Below are 13,986 nucleotides of genomic sequence, written 5' to 3'. Positions count from 1 at the left end.
GGCCCACCGTTGGCCCTGGAAGAGGGGCCGTGTCCCACCTTGAAGAGTGTGACTGAGGCGCCGTAGGTCACGCTGACCAGGAAGAGCGCCACGAAGACGTAGAGGCTGGTCCACACCCCGTCCAGCTCCTCACTCTCGGTCGCCCCGGCACACAGGTCCTGGAGGTCCACCTCTGTGGGCACCTGCTGGTCAGCCTTGCCCGGCCTTGGGTGCCTCAGGAAGTCCCTGTCCAGCCCCCTCGGCGACTTCTCAGAGTCACCAGCCAACCCCGCCTGGTTAACATCGGAAACCCCTGCCTCCCCAAGGCTGACTGTGTGGGAGCTCTGCCCTCTGCCCTCTGCCATCTCCTGACCCCACCCCACATCATTTTTTCTCCCTCTACCCATCATGCTTCTCTCCAGACTGCCAGCACCCCCGCTGGCCCCAGGGGCCCCTTGCCTCAGCCCCCGCTCTGCCCACCCACCCCAGCCCTGTGCTGACTCAGCTTCTCACTTGCCGGTCTGGTGACCCCTCCAAATGGCACATGTGTTGGCCGCCCGGAGCCCCCAGGAGAGTCTGAGCCCCTCAGACACTGGCCCTCACTTCAGGGGCTGGCCTGGCCCTGGGAGCCTGCAGCTGCCTCTGGCTCTGAGCTGGCCCCAGTGCTGCCCTCTGTCCCCTCTCTGAGGAGTGAGGCACCCCAGTGTGCAGGTGCCAGGCTTTGCATGGAGCGCACCGGCTGGGTTCCTCTGGGTTGTGTCTTTGCACCATAGGCTAGCACTTGCTGCTTTCCATGCAGGATTCCTTGGGGGCTTTTGTGCTTGACAATGTGTGTGTGTGCATGCGCATGTGTAGGACAGAGTGTGGGGTCTGGGGGAAGGACATGGACATGAGCTTGGGGCTTGGGGTGGGCCTGGTCTCTGACCCTGATCCCTGCAGGCCCCAGGCCATGGGATGGGGCCAAGAGTCTGCTCCGGGGTGCGGGAGAGCCCATGTCCTGGGAGAGTGAATGCCCTGTGTGTGTGCCTATGTGTGTCAGTGTGTGTCTTTTGTAGCTGTTTTTATCCATATGTGACTATGTGTCCCAGGGTCTGTGTCCATGCTTGTCACCTGTGTAGGTGTCCATGTATGCCTGTCTGTGTTAGTGAGTGTGTATTGCGCCCATGTGCGTGTCTAGGACCATGTATGTCTGTATGCCTGTGTGTCTTTGTGTGTCTGTGTCTGTGTTGGTGTCTGTCTGTCTGTCTGTGGGGCTTACTACCAAAGAGGGTTTGACTGGGGAGGCTGGGGACACAGGAGGAGGCACTGCGTAGACTGCTGGACTCCCAGCTTGTGGTGGGGGCCTTTCCACGACCATCTTGGCACCCCATGGCCCAGGTGTGGTGGGGAGGAAGGGCCGAGGGATGGCCTGGGAAGAGGTGGGTCGAGGGAGGCTCCCCAAGAGTGTACGTCTGATGCGTCTGCCACGTGGGCACTGCGGTTGGGGGGGGCTGGCACTGTTGTGGGTGCAGGGTTGGCACGGAGGGTGTGGCCACCTGGGAGCCTCATGGAGTGTGCGTGTGAGGGCCAGGCCCTTCCCTGGGGTCAATCTGTGGGGGACTGAAGCGAGGGTCAGAGTGGGGGGAGCTTGGCGTTGGTGTGGGAGGGTTTGGGCCGTCCCTGCCCACACGTGCTCAGGCCGTGCTGGCCGGGGGACTGGAGGGTGGGGCTGTCTGGGCCCCTGTGTGCTGGTGTCTGTGCGGGCACCTCGTTCAGCCTGTCACTTCCCGCGGAAGGGCCTGTGAGTGCAGCTGGACCTGGGGCTGGGGAGCTTGTCTGTGTCCAGTGGGGTCAACAGAAGCCCAGGGTAGAGAGCAAGGCCTTCGAGGCCCTCTGAGAGGCAGCTGCTGTGGGCTGAGCTGGGGCCTCCATCGTCCCTCCCCGCAAAACACCCTCTGGTGTCAGGACTGCGCTGAGTGGGCAGGATCCACAGTGGGGTGGCGGGGGGACCCCTGATGCTAACGGGGATGTGGACTAAGCCACATCTCAGCAAGGCCCCACCCCTCTCAGCCCCTTCCTGGGCATCCTTTCCTTGGGCCTAAACACCCTTGCCTCCAGCCCTGCCCACCCCCAAGAATGCGCAGCCAGGGCTCCGCACAGGCACTGGATATTTATTGACAACACTGAGCAGAGGGGCTGGCCGGCGCCCTCCCTGTCCCAGCAGGATGGGTGGAGCCTGAGGAGGAGTGGGGGGAGAGCATCAATTACCAGGGGCTTTGGACACTGATTTCTTGAGGGTCCGAGAGCCTTCCAGTGCCTCGTGGACCACCTGGCAGGTGAATTGGATCCTCTTCTCCCAGTCTGCCCGGCTGACCTTCAGGCGGCTGATGACAGAGAAGGTGTGGCTGGAGCTGTTGACCTCGAGGGGCCACGTGGTGACGTGCTGGTCTGTCTGGATCAGGGAGCCGTCATGTAGCCACTGGACCGAGATGTCGGCCGGGAAGAAGTTCTGGATCAGGCAGGTGAGGGTGACCATGTGCTTAGTCTTCTGCTCCTCCTCGGGTGGCAGGAACACGTAGACCTCAGGGACAGCACGTTCACCTGTGGACAGGTGTGGTGTCAGCCCAGGCTGTGGCGGGGGCCCACCCCACCCCCCTTCTGAGGCTGACCTTTGGCCTTGGCGATGGTGCGCACTATTTTTTGGGGCAGGTGTGGGTGGTTCAGCTTGCATGTGTAGGTCTCACCCTTGTCCCAGTCATCGGTCTTCACTGGCAGGGTGGACGTGACAGTGTAAGTCAAGTTGAACTGGCGTTCGATTTTGGTTTCGGTGTCTTTGACAGGGCCCCCACTCTCCCGGGACCACTGCAGGTCCATGCCCTCCTCGCTGGCCAGGTCCACCACCAGGCAGGTGATCTTGGATGACTTGTGGACGTAGAGGTCGAGGGGGCTGGGCGGGATCAGGTAGACGCTCACGCCACGGGGCTCGGACTCTGTGGTGTGCAGGGAGGGGCTCTATGAGGCCATGCCGGGCCCCTCTCAGCCCTGAGTGTTGGGGTGTTTGCATGGGGGTGCTGTACCTGCGCAGTTGAGGGCATGTTCCTTAAAGGTGCAGCCTTGATAGTGGACCTGGCAGGTGTAGGTTTTCCCGGACACCCACTCGCCCTGGGTGATGTTGAGCTGGCTGAAGATGGAGGACAGGCTGCCCTCCTGCTTGGGGGTGTCGGTGTGCACGTACATGCCCTTGGTCTTCTGCCCGTCCACCAGCCAGGTGACCTTGATGTCACCTGGGGTGACGTTGGTGATGAGGCACAGGAGCTGGATGATGGCATAGGTGTTGCCACTGGGGTCGCAGGAGGAGTGGTACAGCTTCATGGTGGGCTGAGTGACGTTGTCATAGCACACTGGGGGCACAGGTGGCGAGCCTGACGTTGACCTCTCTGAGCGTCTGAACCCTACCTCCCAGCCCAGGGCCCGAGTGCTCCGGGTGTGACGCACCACCCCACCAGCCTGCCCCTGGTCCCCTGACGGCAGCCCGTGGTGGCAGTTGGGCCCACCTTCCTTCCGGCCCATGGTCACTTTCACAGGGGCAGACTCGGCGTGCTCCACGGTGCAGGTGAACTCCTGTGTGGCCCACTCGTCTGAGGCAGTGGTCACGTGGCTGGAGGTGGTGTAGAGGCCGGAGGTCAAGTCGATGGTGGCAGGGAGGGTTGTGATGTTTATTTCCAGGGACCCCGCATCCCAGGTCACGTTCACGGGCTCCGGGTTGTAGTCTTTGACCAGGCAGCCCAGGGCCACAGGGGCGCTCGCCTCGCCAATGCTGCTGGGGCAGGGGACCAGGGGGAAGACGGACGGGCCCTGCGTGGGGGCTGTGGGATGGAACCAGGACCAGGTCAATGCTGGTTCACCTCTGACCTGGGATATCCTCTCCTGAGGCCCCGGGGAGCCTGGGAGAGTGGGCTGAGGTGCAGAGCCTGGGTGTTCTTTTGCATAGAGCTTTGGAGTCAGGCTCCAGCTCCAGCCCTGGGGACAGGACAGCCCAGGCTCATTTTGGGCTCATTCCTCCTCAACACGCCCTGTGAGCCTTGAGCCCCTGCTGGAAGCTGGTGCTGCCCCACCATTGGTCAGGGCCCCACCCTGTGCTCTAGTGGCCTGGACACGGGCTCTCAGGCAGCACCAGCAGCAGCCATCTCTCCAGGCTGAGGCTCAGAGCCCACAGTCCCCCACAGGGGAGGAGGGAGCCTGAGGCCCCCAGGGAGGCCCCTCTGCCCCCACCCTAGGCCCTCCTATTAGGGCCTGTGGTCCCAAGGCCCCAATGTCCCAGGAATCATGAATGTGTCCCTTTCCCCACCGCACCTGCCACTCACAGGCTTTGCTCCCAGCAACTGTGGGCACCCCTTCACCCCAGTTGTCACTGACCAGCCAGGCTTCCCTGGTGCTCTCCCCTCCCTGCTGACCCCCAAGGGAGCCCAGCCCAGGTTCCATGGAGAGGTGGCAGTGTCCCTCAGAGCCCACTGGCAGTCCTCCCCAAGTGGGCGACCCTGCAAGCTCCTCCCTGGCCTGGGAACCTTGGGCCTCAGCCCATCCTGCCCTGCCCCAGATGTGCCCACCATGCTCCACTCGGCTCCTGTGGTCCCGATGGCACCGCATCAGGACAGCTGGCACCAGCAACCCCACCAGGCTCTGTGCTGCCAGCTCAGCCCAGCCCAGCCTGTTTCCATCCAGCCCAGCTCTACAGAGCCCATGATGGCCATCCTCATCCAGGTCAGCCCGGAAGAGGGCATTTCTAGCTCTGAGTATCATCTGCTCTCAGTCCACAAAACAAAACCAAATTGCTCTGACGCTGCTCATTTCAACCTGCCAGCCAAGGACAGCTTCCTCAGTGAGTTGAACTCAATTTTAGGAAAACTAAGTTGGGTCAAAGGGGACTCAAAAAACAGCACCACCCTTCTTGACCAGGCTGAGTCCAGTTCTGCACAGCTCAGCACAGTTTAGTCCACCTTAGTCCAGTTCAGCCCAACCCACCTCAGCTCAGCTCAGCCCAGTTCAGTCCAACCAAGCTCAGCCCAGCCCAGCCCAGCCCAGCCCAGCCCAGCCTAGTTCAAGCCAGTTCATTCCCGTTCAGCTCAACTCAGCCCAGTCAGCTCAGCTGTGCCTTATTCAGCTCATCTCACCTCAGCCCTGTTCATCCCAGTTCAGCCCAGTTAATTCCAGTTCAGCTCAGCTCAGCCAGCCCAGCCAGCCCAGCCCACTTCAACCCAGTTCATTTCTGCTCAGCTCAGGGCAGCCCACTTTAGCTCAGCTCAGCCCTGTTCAATCCAGGCCAGCTCAGCTCAGTTCTGCCCAGTGCATTCCAGCTCGGCCCAGTCAGCTCAGCCCATTTAGCTCAGTTTTGTCCACTTCAGCTGAGGCCAGTTAATTCTAGTTCAGCTCAACCCAGCTCAGCTCAGCCAGGTTCAGCTCAACTCTGCCCAAGTCAGCTTAGCTCAGTGAGCCCAGCCCAGGTCAACCCTGTTCATTCCAGCTCAGCTCAGATCAGTACAGTTTAGTTCAGCTCAGCTCCATTCAATCCAGCCCAGCTCAGCTCAGTACTGCCCAGTGAATTTCAGCTCAGCCATGCCGAGCTCAGCTCAGCCTAGTTCAGCCCAGGTCATTCCAGCTCATCCCAGCCCAGCTCAGCCCAGTGAATTCCAGATTTGCTCAGGTCAGCTCAGTGCAGCTCAGCCCAGTTAATTCCAGTTCAGCTCAGCTCAGCCCAGCCAGCCCAGCCCAGTTCAACCCAGTTCATTACAGCTCAGCTCAGCCAGTCCACTTCAGCTCAGCTCAGATCAGCCCTGTTCAACTCAGACCAGCTCAGCTCAGTACTGCATAGTTAATTCCAGCTTGACCCAGGTAAACTCAGCCTAGTCAGCTCAGTTCTGCCCACTTCATCTCAGCCCAGTTCAGCCCAGTTAATTCCAGATTCGCTCAGTTTAGCTCAGCTCAGCCCAGTTAATTACAGATTAGCTCAGCTCAGCCCAGTTGAGCTCAGCTCAGCCAAGCCCAGCTCAGCTCAGTTCAGCCCAGTTAATTCCAGTTCAGCTCTGCTCAGCTCAGCTCAGCCCAGTCAGGTCAACTCTGCCCACTTCAGCTCAGCCCATTTCAGTCCAGTTTATTCCAGCTTGCCCAGTTCAAACCAGTCTAGCTGAGTTCATCTGAGTTCAGCTCAGCTCTATTCAGCCCAGGTCAGCTCAGCCTATTTCAGCCCAGTTCAATCCATGTCACTGCAGCTCAGCTCAGCTCAGCTCAGCCCAGGTCAGCTCAGCCTTGCCCAGGTATGTCACGCTGAGCAAAGAAGAGCCCCGTCTCACGCAGCTGTGCCGAGGTAGGCCAAGGTGGCCTATTCCACCCACCTAGCCTACCTTAGCTTGACCCTATGCTGCTGAGCCCAGCTTCCCCTGACTCTTTCCCATTCAGCTCAGAGGACTGCAGCCAAGTTCAAGTCAGCATCATTTGGCTCAGGTGTGTCCAGCTCAGCCCAGCCAACCTAGGACAGTCCAGTCCAGGCTACCTCTGCTTTACACAGTTGGACCAGCCTGACTAGGACCTGTGCATACAAAGCAGCCCAGCCTGGGAGAGCCCAGCTCAGCACAGTCTGGCCCACCTCAGTCCATCACAGGCCAGTATGGCTGAGGCCTGCTCAGATTGACCAGCCTGGCCCCATAGAGCCAAGGGTACCTGGTGCCCCTTTAAATGACTCAAGTGCACTCAAGCCACAGTTGGCACAAGCCAGCTCAGCCCAGACCCCTCTTTGTCAGGCCTGCCCAGTTCATGCCAGGAGATGTGGCCCCAGGCCGGCCTGCGGTGTCATCTGGCACAGGGACAGCTAGCTCTGTGCTGTTCCTCTGGCTGGTGGCTGCCCCCTTGGCAGATCTTCATCAAACCCACTGTCCACACATGATTCCTGATGCTCGGTCTTGGGCCCTGCCCAGCCCTGTCCTCCCCGAGGGTCTTGGCTCCTTGTCTTCTCTAGGTTGGCTTTGGTTTTTCTCTTGCTTCCTTGTGTCTCCATTCAGGGGAGACACCTCTGAGAGGAGTTGTGACCAGGAGGCGCAGTCCCTGCTGGGCGTGCAGTTAGTGAGGTGTCCTTGTCCTGGTAGTGGCCCGGCAGCCTGCCCTCAGGGCTGCCTGGACCAGTCCCAGAGCTGGGGCACCTGGAGGGCTGGGATCTTGTCAGGTGTGTGATTGGTGTGGCGACTGGCGTGGCCCATCCCCGCCCTCTGTGGCCCCCTGGATAGGCTCCCAGGAGAAGTCGGTTTTTAGAAACCATAGTTGTTATTTTTATGTCCAGATGATGGGGCCCGGGGAGGTGAGCTCTGTCTCAGTGCTCTCCGCTAAAAATGGAGTGGGAACCCCCATGGGCCTCTGCAGCCCTGGGAGGCCCCTTCTCTCTGTGTTCTCGGGAAGCTGATGGAGTGGCCGTCTCAGTGAGGTTCCCACGCTCTTGTCGCAGTGCTGTAGGCTCCACGCCTTGGCCCTGCGTCCACCGCCCAGCTCGTGACCAGCTCCCCGAGGTTGTCAGTACCCAAGGGGGTCACCCACTGTCCTGAGGATGGAGTAGATGCCAGGGCCACTGCCACTCCCTGGCAAGAAAGGGCTGTGGCTATTGTGCCTGGTGCATGGAGGTCTGGTGGGCCACGTGTGCAGCTGTGGATGCAGGGCCTGCTGCCCATATGTGGCTCTCCTTTGTGTATGTCCGCACAGTGAAGGGCTGGCCTGGGTGTGTGTGTGCAAGTCTACAGGTCACTAGGGGCCCTGGACACATCTCTGATCCCGTATCTCTCTTTTGCAGCTGGGCCCCCACTAGGGCTGCAAGTGGCGGCATGGCCAGTGAGGGCTGGAGGGACATGGGGGAAGTTGTCATGACTGCAAGGTTGGTTGGTGGCTCTGCAAGGCCCCTGCAACACTGAAAGCTGGGGGGGGGGATCCCTGCTGCAGATGGCCCCCCAGGGTGTGGGGACCACAGAAGGGCCTAGAGGTGCCTGTGGCATCTGACCTTGACATGTTGAAGCAGCCAACCCACCGCCAACTGTGCACTGATGTGTTCCTTTCCTCATGTTGTGGACGTGTGCAGCAGACGTGTGTGACCCCAGAACCCCCTGAAGGCCCGCACCACACATGGGAGATGCCAGCCCTGCTTGTTGGTGGAACTGCTGGAGGAGACATGAGAGCTTCAGAGCGGGAGACATCAGGTCCTCAACCCCTGGACCTAGGAAGTCTTGGGCCAGTGGTCCCCTTGCAGGGAGGCTGCGTGGGGATGGCATCCCTGGTGGCCTGAGAAGACTCAGGGATGCTGCATAGCAGGCCAGGCTGGGTGTGCTGAGCAGGTGCACAGAGCAGGACCCAGCTGGAGCCCTCTGTCTTGCTGTGTCACACCCTGCCCTTGGCCCTGGGGACAGATGTCATGTGGGCGGCAGAATGGGGAATACAGAGTTCCTTGGAAGAACCTGTGATGCTGAGAGAAACCACAAGGCTAGAGCAGGCAGAGCCCCAGCTGGGCAGCAGCGTGGGCCCAGGTGAGGGGCCCCAGGCTTGTAGACTGCACAGGTGAGACTATGCAGGGCTGGGGGCTCCCCTGGGCTGCCCTGGCCCCAGGCCACTCCTGCCCACTCTCCCTAGGCTGTGGGTCTCGGGGACCTGGGTCTTAGCCCCGAGTCAGCCTCCTGGCTCCATCCTCATGTCCCAGCACGTGCTGGGCTGCTGGTGCTGGGCAGAGGGGCATGTGGTAAGTGGGCCCTGTCTCCAGTCTTGGCCACCGCTGGGGTCCTTTGATGTCAGAGCAGAACAGCTCCCTCAGGTAAGCTTGCCTCTGGGCACACAGACTGTGCTGTCCTGTTTCTTTCTGTGGCTGTGTCCCTGCTCCAGCCTTGAAGAGTCACCGCTGACCTGCCCCTTCTGTCCAAGACTGGGGGTGGATGCCCCCACCCCACAGGCTCATGCTGCAGCCTGCTCGGCCCTCCTGCTGGGACCCCACGCTGTTGCCCCTGTGCTGCGGGACTCAAGAGAGAACCTGCATCTGAACAAGCTGTGCCTCGGCTGGGCACAGCATGTGAGCGCATGCAGCTGTGTGACATGCACATGTGGGTGTCTCCATGGGCATACATGTGTACATGTGTGCACATCAGTGTTACATAAAATATGTGCATGTGTGCACCACTGTATGTACTATGTACATGCATGCACATGTCCCTATGTGCATGCACATCTCTGCCAAAGCTTGGCATGTGTACTGGCATGGCATGCACTTGCCTGTGTCTCAGTTTGCACACGTGTGTGCATGTGTGTGTGGGTGCATGCAGCTGTGTGACATGCATGTGTACACGTGCCTCTGTGTGTGCGTGTGCATGGGGGAGGAAGGCGTGCCCTCCTATCACTGCCCTGGAAAGCCCTGCTGACCGAGGAGCACACCACAAGGTGGGGGCAGCACACACAAGGACAGAGCTGCTGCTCATCCAGATGCAACTGTCCCTGGCGGGCAGTGTTGCTCAGTGTCCACAGGAGCTTTCAGTGCAGCCCCCTGTGCTGGAGGATGTGGTGAATCCTGGAGGTGGGAGCCTGGGCAGGGTGCACTGTTTCCTGCTCCTTAACAAGCCAAGTAAGGAGGACCCAGAGCAGGATCCCACTTGGTTAGAAAGTGTCCAAGGAGCTCTAGTATGGAGAATGGCAGGAGGTTAGACAGGGCCTGGCCAGAGAGCACGGGCTGAGTGGGCTTTGAGCCTGAGCAGCTGAAACCCCCTTTGGAGGCCAGGCCACAAGGTTAGGCCTGTGGGGACAACAGGGACCAATGGGCTGCTTGGAGGGAGCAGGGCTGCAAGCTCTTCTCAGACCCATACGCACAGGACAGCGGCACCCTTCGGACCCCCCAGACTCAGCTCAGCATCCCCGGCACCCGTGTTGGGGACCAGATCCCAGAGTTCTCCTGGACATTGAGACCAGCTAATCCCTTTGTTGACCTTGGTAGAGGCCCCAAAGGCAGCCCCGCAAATGCGTTGGTCCCTCCACAGAGTGCCTGTTCTCAGGGGCTGGCTTGGACCCATCTCCTTCCTGGGACCGACTGAACCACCCCAGGCCCCCTGCCGTGTGCTCACTCCACCCAGGGCGGAGCTGCACAGGGCCCTTAACTTCCCCCTGAGGGAGCTATGCTCTGATTGCTGGAAAGCAGCATCTCCTGTTCTCATTTAAATGCTCCCATCACTCAGGAGCTTGAGTTCTCCTCGCATACTCGGAAGATATCTGCACTTCCTTGTCTTTGCTTTTACCATGTTTCCTAGAGGCTTTCTTGGTGATCCCTTGAGACTCTGCAAAGCACTCATTCCAAATGCCTTTCCCTGGTTACTTTTAAATTTGTGATGACTTTTTACCAGTTAATCCCTGTCCTATCACTTTGCTTACCATGGCCTTCACTTAACAGAAATTCTTATTTATTGATTGATTTTAGAGAAAGAGGAAGCAGGGGGGAGAGAGAGAGATTAATGTGTTGTTTCACTTATTGATGCATTCATTGGTTGACTCCTGTATGTACTCTGACCAGGGATTGAACCTGTAACCTTGGCCTTTGGGGAGATGCTACAACCAACTTACATACGCACCCAGGGCAATTTCACAGAAATTCTTGATTTCCATGCAGTCAAAGTCATCAGCTATTCACCCTCAGGCTTTGCCTACAGCAGTTGGAGAGCCCTGTTACCAGCTATAGGAGTGTCTTGTGGCTCTGGTAACAGAGTGACTCAAATGTCGGGGCTTAGAACCGCAGGAACGTGTCCCCTGCCATTCAGGATGGCAGCAGTCCACCAGCAAGGTGTGAGCCGGCCTGAGCTCCCTCTGAAGGCTGCAGGGACACCTGGAAGCTACTGACGCCACTCCAATCAGTGCTTCTGTCTTTGTGTGGCCTCCTGCCTCATGTGTCTCTGTGTGTCATGTCTTCTTTGAAGGCCACCCATCATTGGACTTGGGACCCGTCCAAAATCTAGTATGATCTTCAGACCCTTACGCTAATTTTATCTGCAAAGGTCCTACTTCCAAATGAGTTACCCAGGCTGAGGCCGTCTCCAGGTCCTCCCGCCCGGTGGGTCCAGTTTCTGTCGGCTTCAAGTGGCATCCAGGTGGAGGCGGTCCTCCAGCGGGGCTCCCACAGCCCACCCCACAGGGTGCGAAGCAGCCATCCTGGCTCAGTTTCCCCCACTCCCATGCTTTCCCCCATGTCCCCGCACCCGACCTGGCTGCACTCCCTGTGCACCACATGTCTGCCAACAGCCACGCCGTGTCTGAGCCCCCGGCCCCTGGGTCTGGTAGTCTGCACAGGGGCAACGTGCTTTTTACAATGGTATTTGTGCATATGTTACAGTTCAGGAGGAGGGCCTCCCTAAACCTCTCATCCTCTGCTCTTTCTTACTCTTCAGAATTGTCAAATCTGTAAATGGACCTCAAAATCAGACAGACAGGGACACATAAGACCAACCCTTCTGGAGTTTTGACTGGAGGACGTGGATAGGCAAGCGGGTCATAGAACTCCAAGTCATGCTGATGCTCTGACCCACTTATCCCTTCCCCATCCAGCCCCCATGTGTACAGGTCCCAGGCCGAGTCCACCAGGCCCTGCTGCACCCTCACCATGGCATCTTCTGGAGTCATGGTGACGTGATAGGCCAGAGGAACTGTGGGCTTCAGGGAGAGAGACATATGTGGGTCTGGCTCCATAGGACCACATACATGTGGGGTGGGGAGCATGATGTGCACTGCCGGAGGGAGGGGATGTGCTCAAAGGCTCAGCAATGAGACCCCATGACAGACCCCCAGAGCCTGGCTCTGTGAAGGGCCATCGGAAAGCATGGAGTCTCCCATCCAAAGGGCTTGGCGGTTTGTCCATGAGCACTGTGGCCAGTGCCCACCTGAAGAATGCTCTCCTCTGCTCCCACACCTCAGGCAGGGCGAGGTGCCCCCAAGCACACTCAGACCCAGCCCTGGTTTCCTCCTCACTTTTCTAGCTATGGAAACATGTTCTTCCTATTCTTGGCTACTTGGCTTTTCCTTGCTGCCAGGGACTTGTGGCTCACTTTCCTCTTTCTATTGGTTCATGAACACTCTCTGCACATGGTGGAGCCCAGCCCTTCATCATGTGTGTTCAAATGTTCTACATCCATACCCAGTGGGCTTCAGAGAGATCCTTGTGGGCAGGTCTGTCTGACCAGGGAAACTACCTCTTTACCTGGGAGAAGGGCTCTGCCTCACACCTCTGCAACCCATTTTTGGCCTAGTGGCTATCACCGGAGGCCTCTGGCTCCTGCCTCTGGTGCACCAGGTTACTTCTTGGGGACAATGGTGGCCAGCCCCCACAGTTCTTGCTGGCTGCGGCCACTTGCTTGGCCCCCTGGGACACCCAGGCTGGCTGGGGAAGCAAGGGGCCGAGGTCTGGCATGCTGTGTGCCCAGTGGGTGGGCCAATCTGGGGGGGACCAGTGGTCCTGGAGGCTGACACTGGCCCCTGCCTGGCGAGTGGACAGCTGCATTCCTGTGGCCCCTGCACTTACCTCAGGGCTTGGGGTTGTGGCTCCTGTGTTAGTGTGGGAAGGGTGAGTGGGCCCAGTAGGCAGGCCAGCGATCAGGTATGCTGGGCACCACCCCGAGGCATTTCTGGTGTGTTGAAGAGATCATGTAGGCAGCCGCTGGCCACTTGGGCCCTAATGGACCCCTAAGTGCCTGATATTGCTCTTCTGAACACCCCCACAGGGCCAGAGGCATCCCCCACAGAGACACTCAGAGGGCATGGGTTTGTTAAAGAAGAACTTTACTAAGAAATCCCCCGGAAAGGAACCTGAACTGCCAGGCCAGGAGCAAGGCCACAGTGGATGAGGCGGGGGCCATTGCACCATGCCAGCTGCTGTGTGCATCCGTAGGACCCCTTCTCCCACATGTGGGGCCCTGCGCTGATCCCCAAACAGCTTCAGGGATGCTCCCAAAAAGGGCTTCTCTGCCTCTACATTCTGCAGGGCAGGGTTGGGGTGGACGGCAGCAAGGGCAAGCAGCAGGACAGGGCACGGCACAAGGGCCGGGCACACAGACCTGGGGCCAGGGAGGGTCGGACCAAGTCTACGGAGTGAGGCCTTGGGTTGGGGTTGGACTCTAACCCTCAGTTTGCCCTGAACTCTGAGCGTTGGTCTTGGAGGTTGGATCAGGCTGAGCTTGGACGTGGAGTGGTCCGTTTGGCTCCAGGCTCTGGGTAGCGGGCCGGACCATGGGCTCCAGGCCTCACTGTGTTTCAGAAGTTGTCCAGTCAGCATGGGGTGGCCCCAAACCCAGGGGCCTGGGCGAAGCCCAGGGCGGCCGTCCCATGCCCAGCTCAGGCTGCTCCGTCGAGAGGATAGATGCGGTTCTGGCACTTGTCCCAAAGTGGGGTGGGAGCAGGGCTGGGATGGGCAGGTCACATTGGTGCCTGGACTGGGTCTGAGCTGGAACCCTCCAGGTGCCCGTGAGCTGGTTGTCAAGTCTCTGGCTCTGGCCCTTTTGGGGATTGTCTGCCCCGTCTCCCCTGCAGCAAGGCAGGTGGCCTCAGTGGCTTTCAGACATGGAGAGGAAGGCGGCCAGGCTGGTGCCTCTGGTGCTCTGGGCCCAGGCCCACGGCTGCACGATGTTCGCGTAGTCGTGGGTGGCCTGGGGCGGCTCCTGCAGGACGGCAGCCAAGACCCACCTCACCTGCGAGGAGGGCGTGCGTGAGGGGTCCTGCCCTGGCTCTCTCTGCCTCGCTTGGGCTCCCGGCCCACTGTCGACCCTGGAAGAGGGGCCGTGTCCCACCTTGAAGAGTGTGACTGAGGCGCCGTAGGTCACGCTGACCAGGAAGAGCGCCACGAAGACGTAGAGGCTGGTCCACACCCCGTCCAGCTCCTCACTCTCGGTCGCCCCGGCACACAGGTCCTGGAGGTCCACCTCTGTGGGCACCTGCTGGTCAGCCTTGCCCGGCCTTGGGTGCCTCAGGAAGTCCCTGTCCAGCCCCCTCGGC

General features: G+C 59.6%; 1 gene segment (V, D, J or C); it reads right to left on the bottom strand.

Moving 5' to 3' along the window:
• Nucleotides 1-2,218: 2,218 nt before the first annotated feature.
• Nucleotides 2,219-11,625, bottom strand: LOC129061253 (immunoglobulin heavy constant epsilon-like). The segment is given in 4 exon segments: nucleotides 2,219-2,559; nucleotides 2,628-2,948; nucleotides 3,036-3,824; nucleotides 11,532-11,625. Coding segments are annotated over 4 exon segments (1,545 nt in total).
• Nucleotides 11,626-13,986: the final 2,361 nt, after the last annotated feature.

The sequence above is a fragment of the Pteronotus mesoamericanus genome, unplaced genomic scaffold (genome assembly GCF_021234165.1).
Source record: "Pteronotus mesoamericanus isolate MK-2021 breed Mesoamerican mustached bat unplaced genomic scaffold, CSHL_Meso_final scaffold_582, whole genome shotgun sequence".
Lineage (NCBI taxonomy): Eukaryota > Metazoa > Chordata > Mammalia > Chiroptera > Mormoopidae > Pteronotus > Pteronotus mesoamericanus.
Note: the sequence above shows the minus strand (reverse complement) of the source record. Positions and strands in the feature narration are given on the sequence as shown.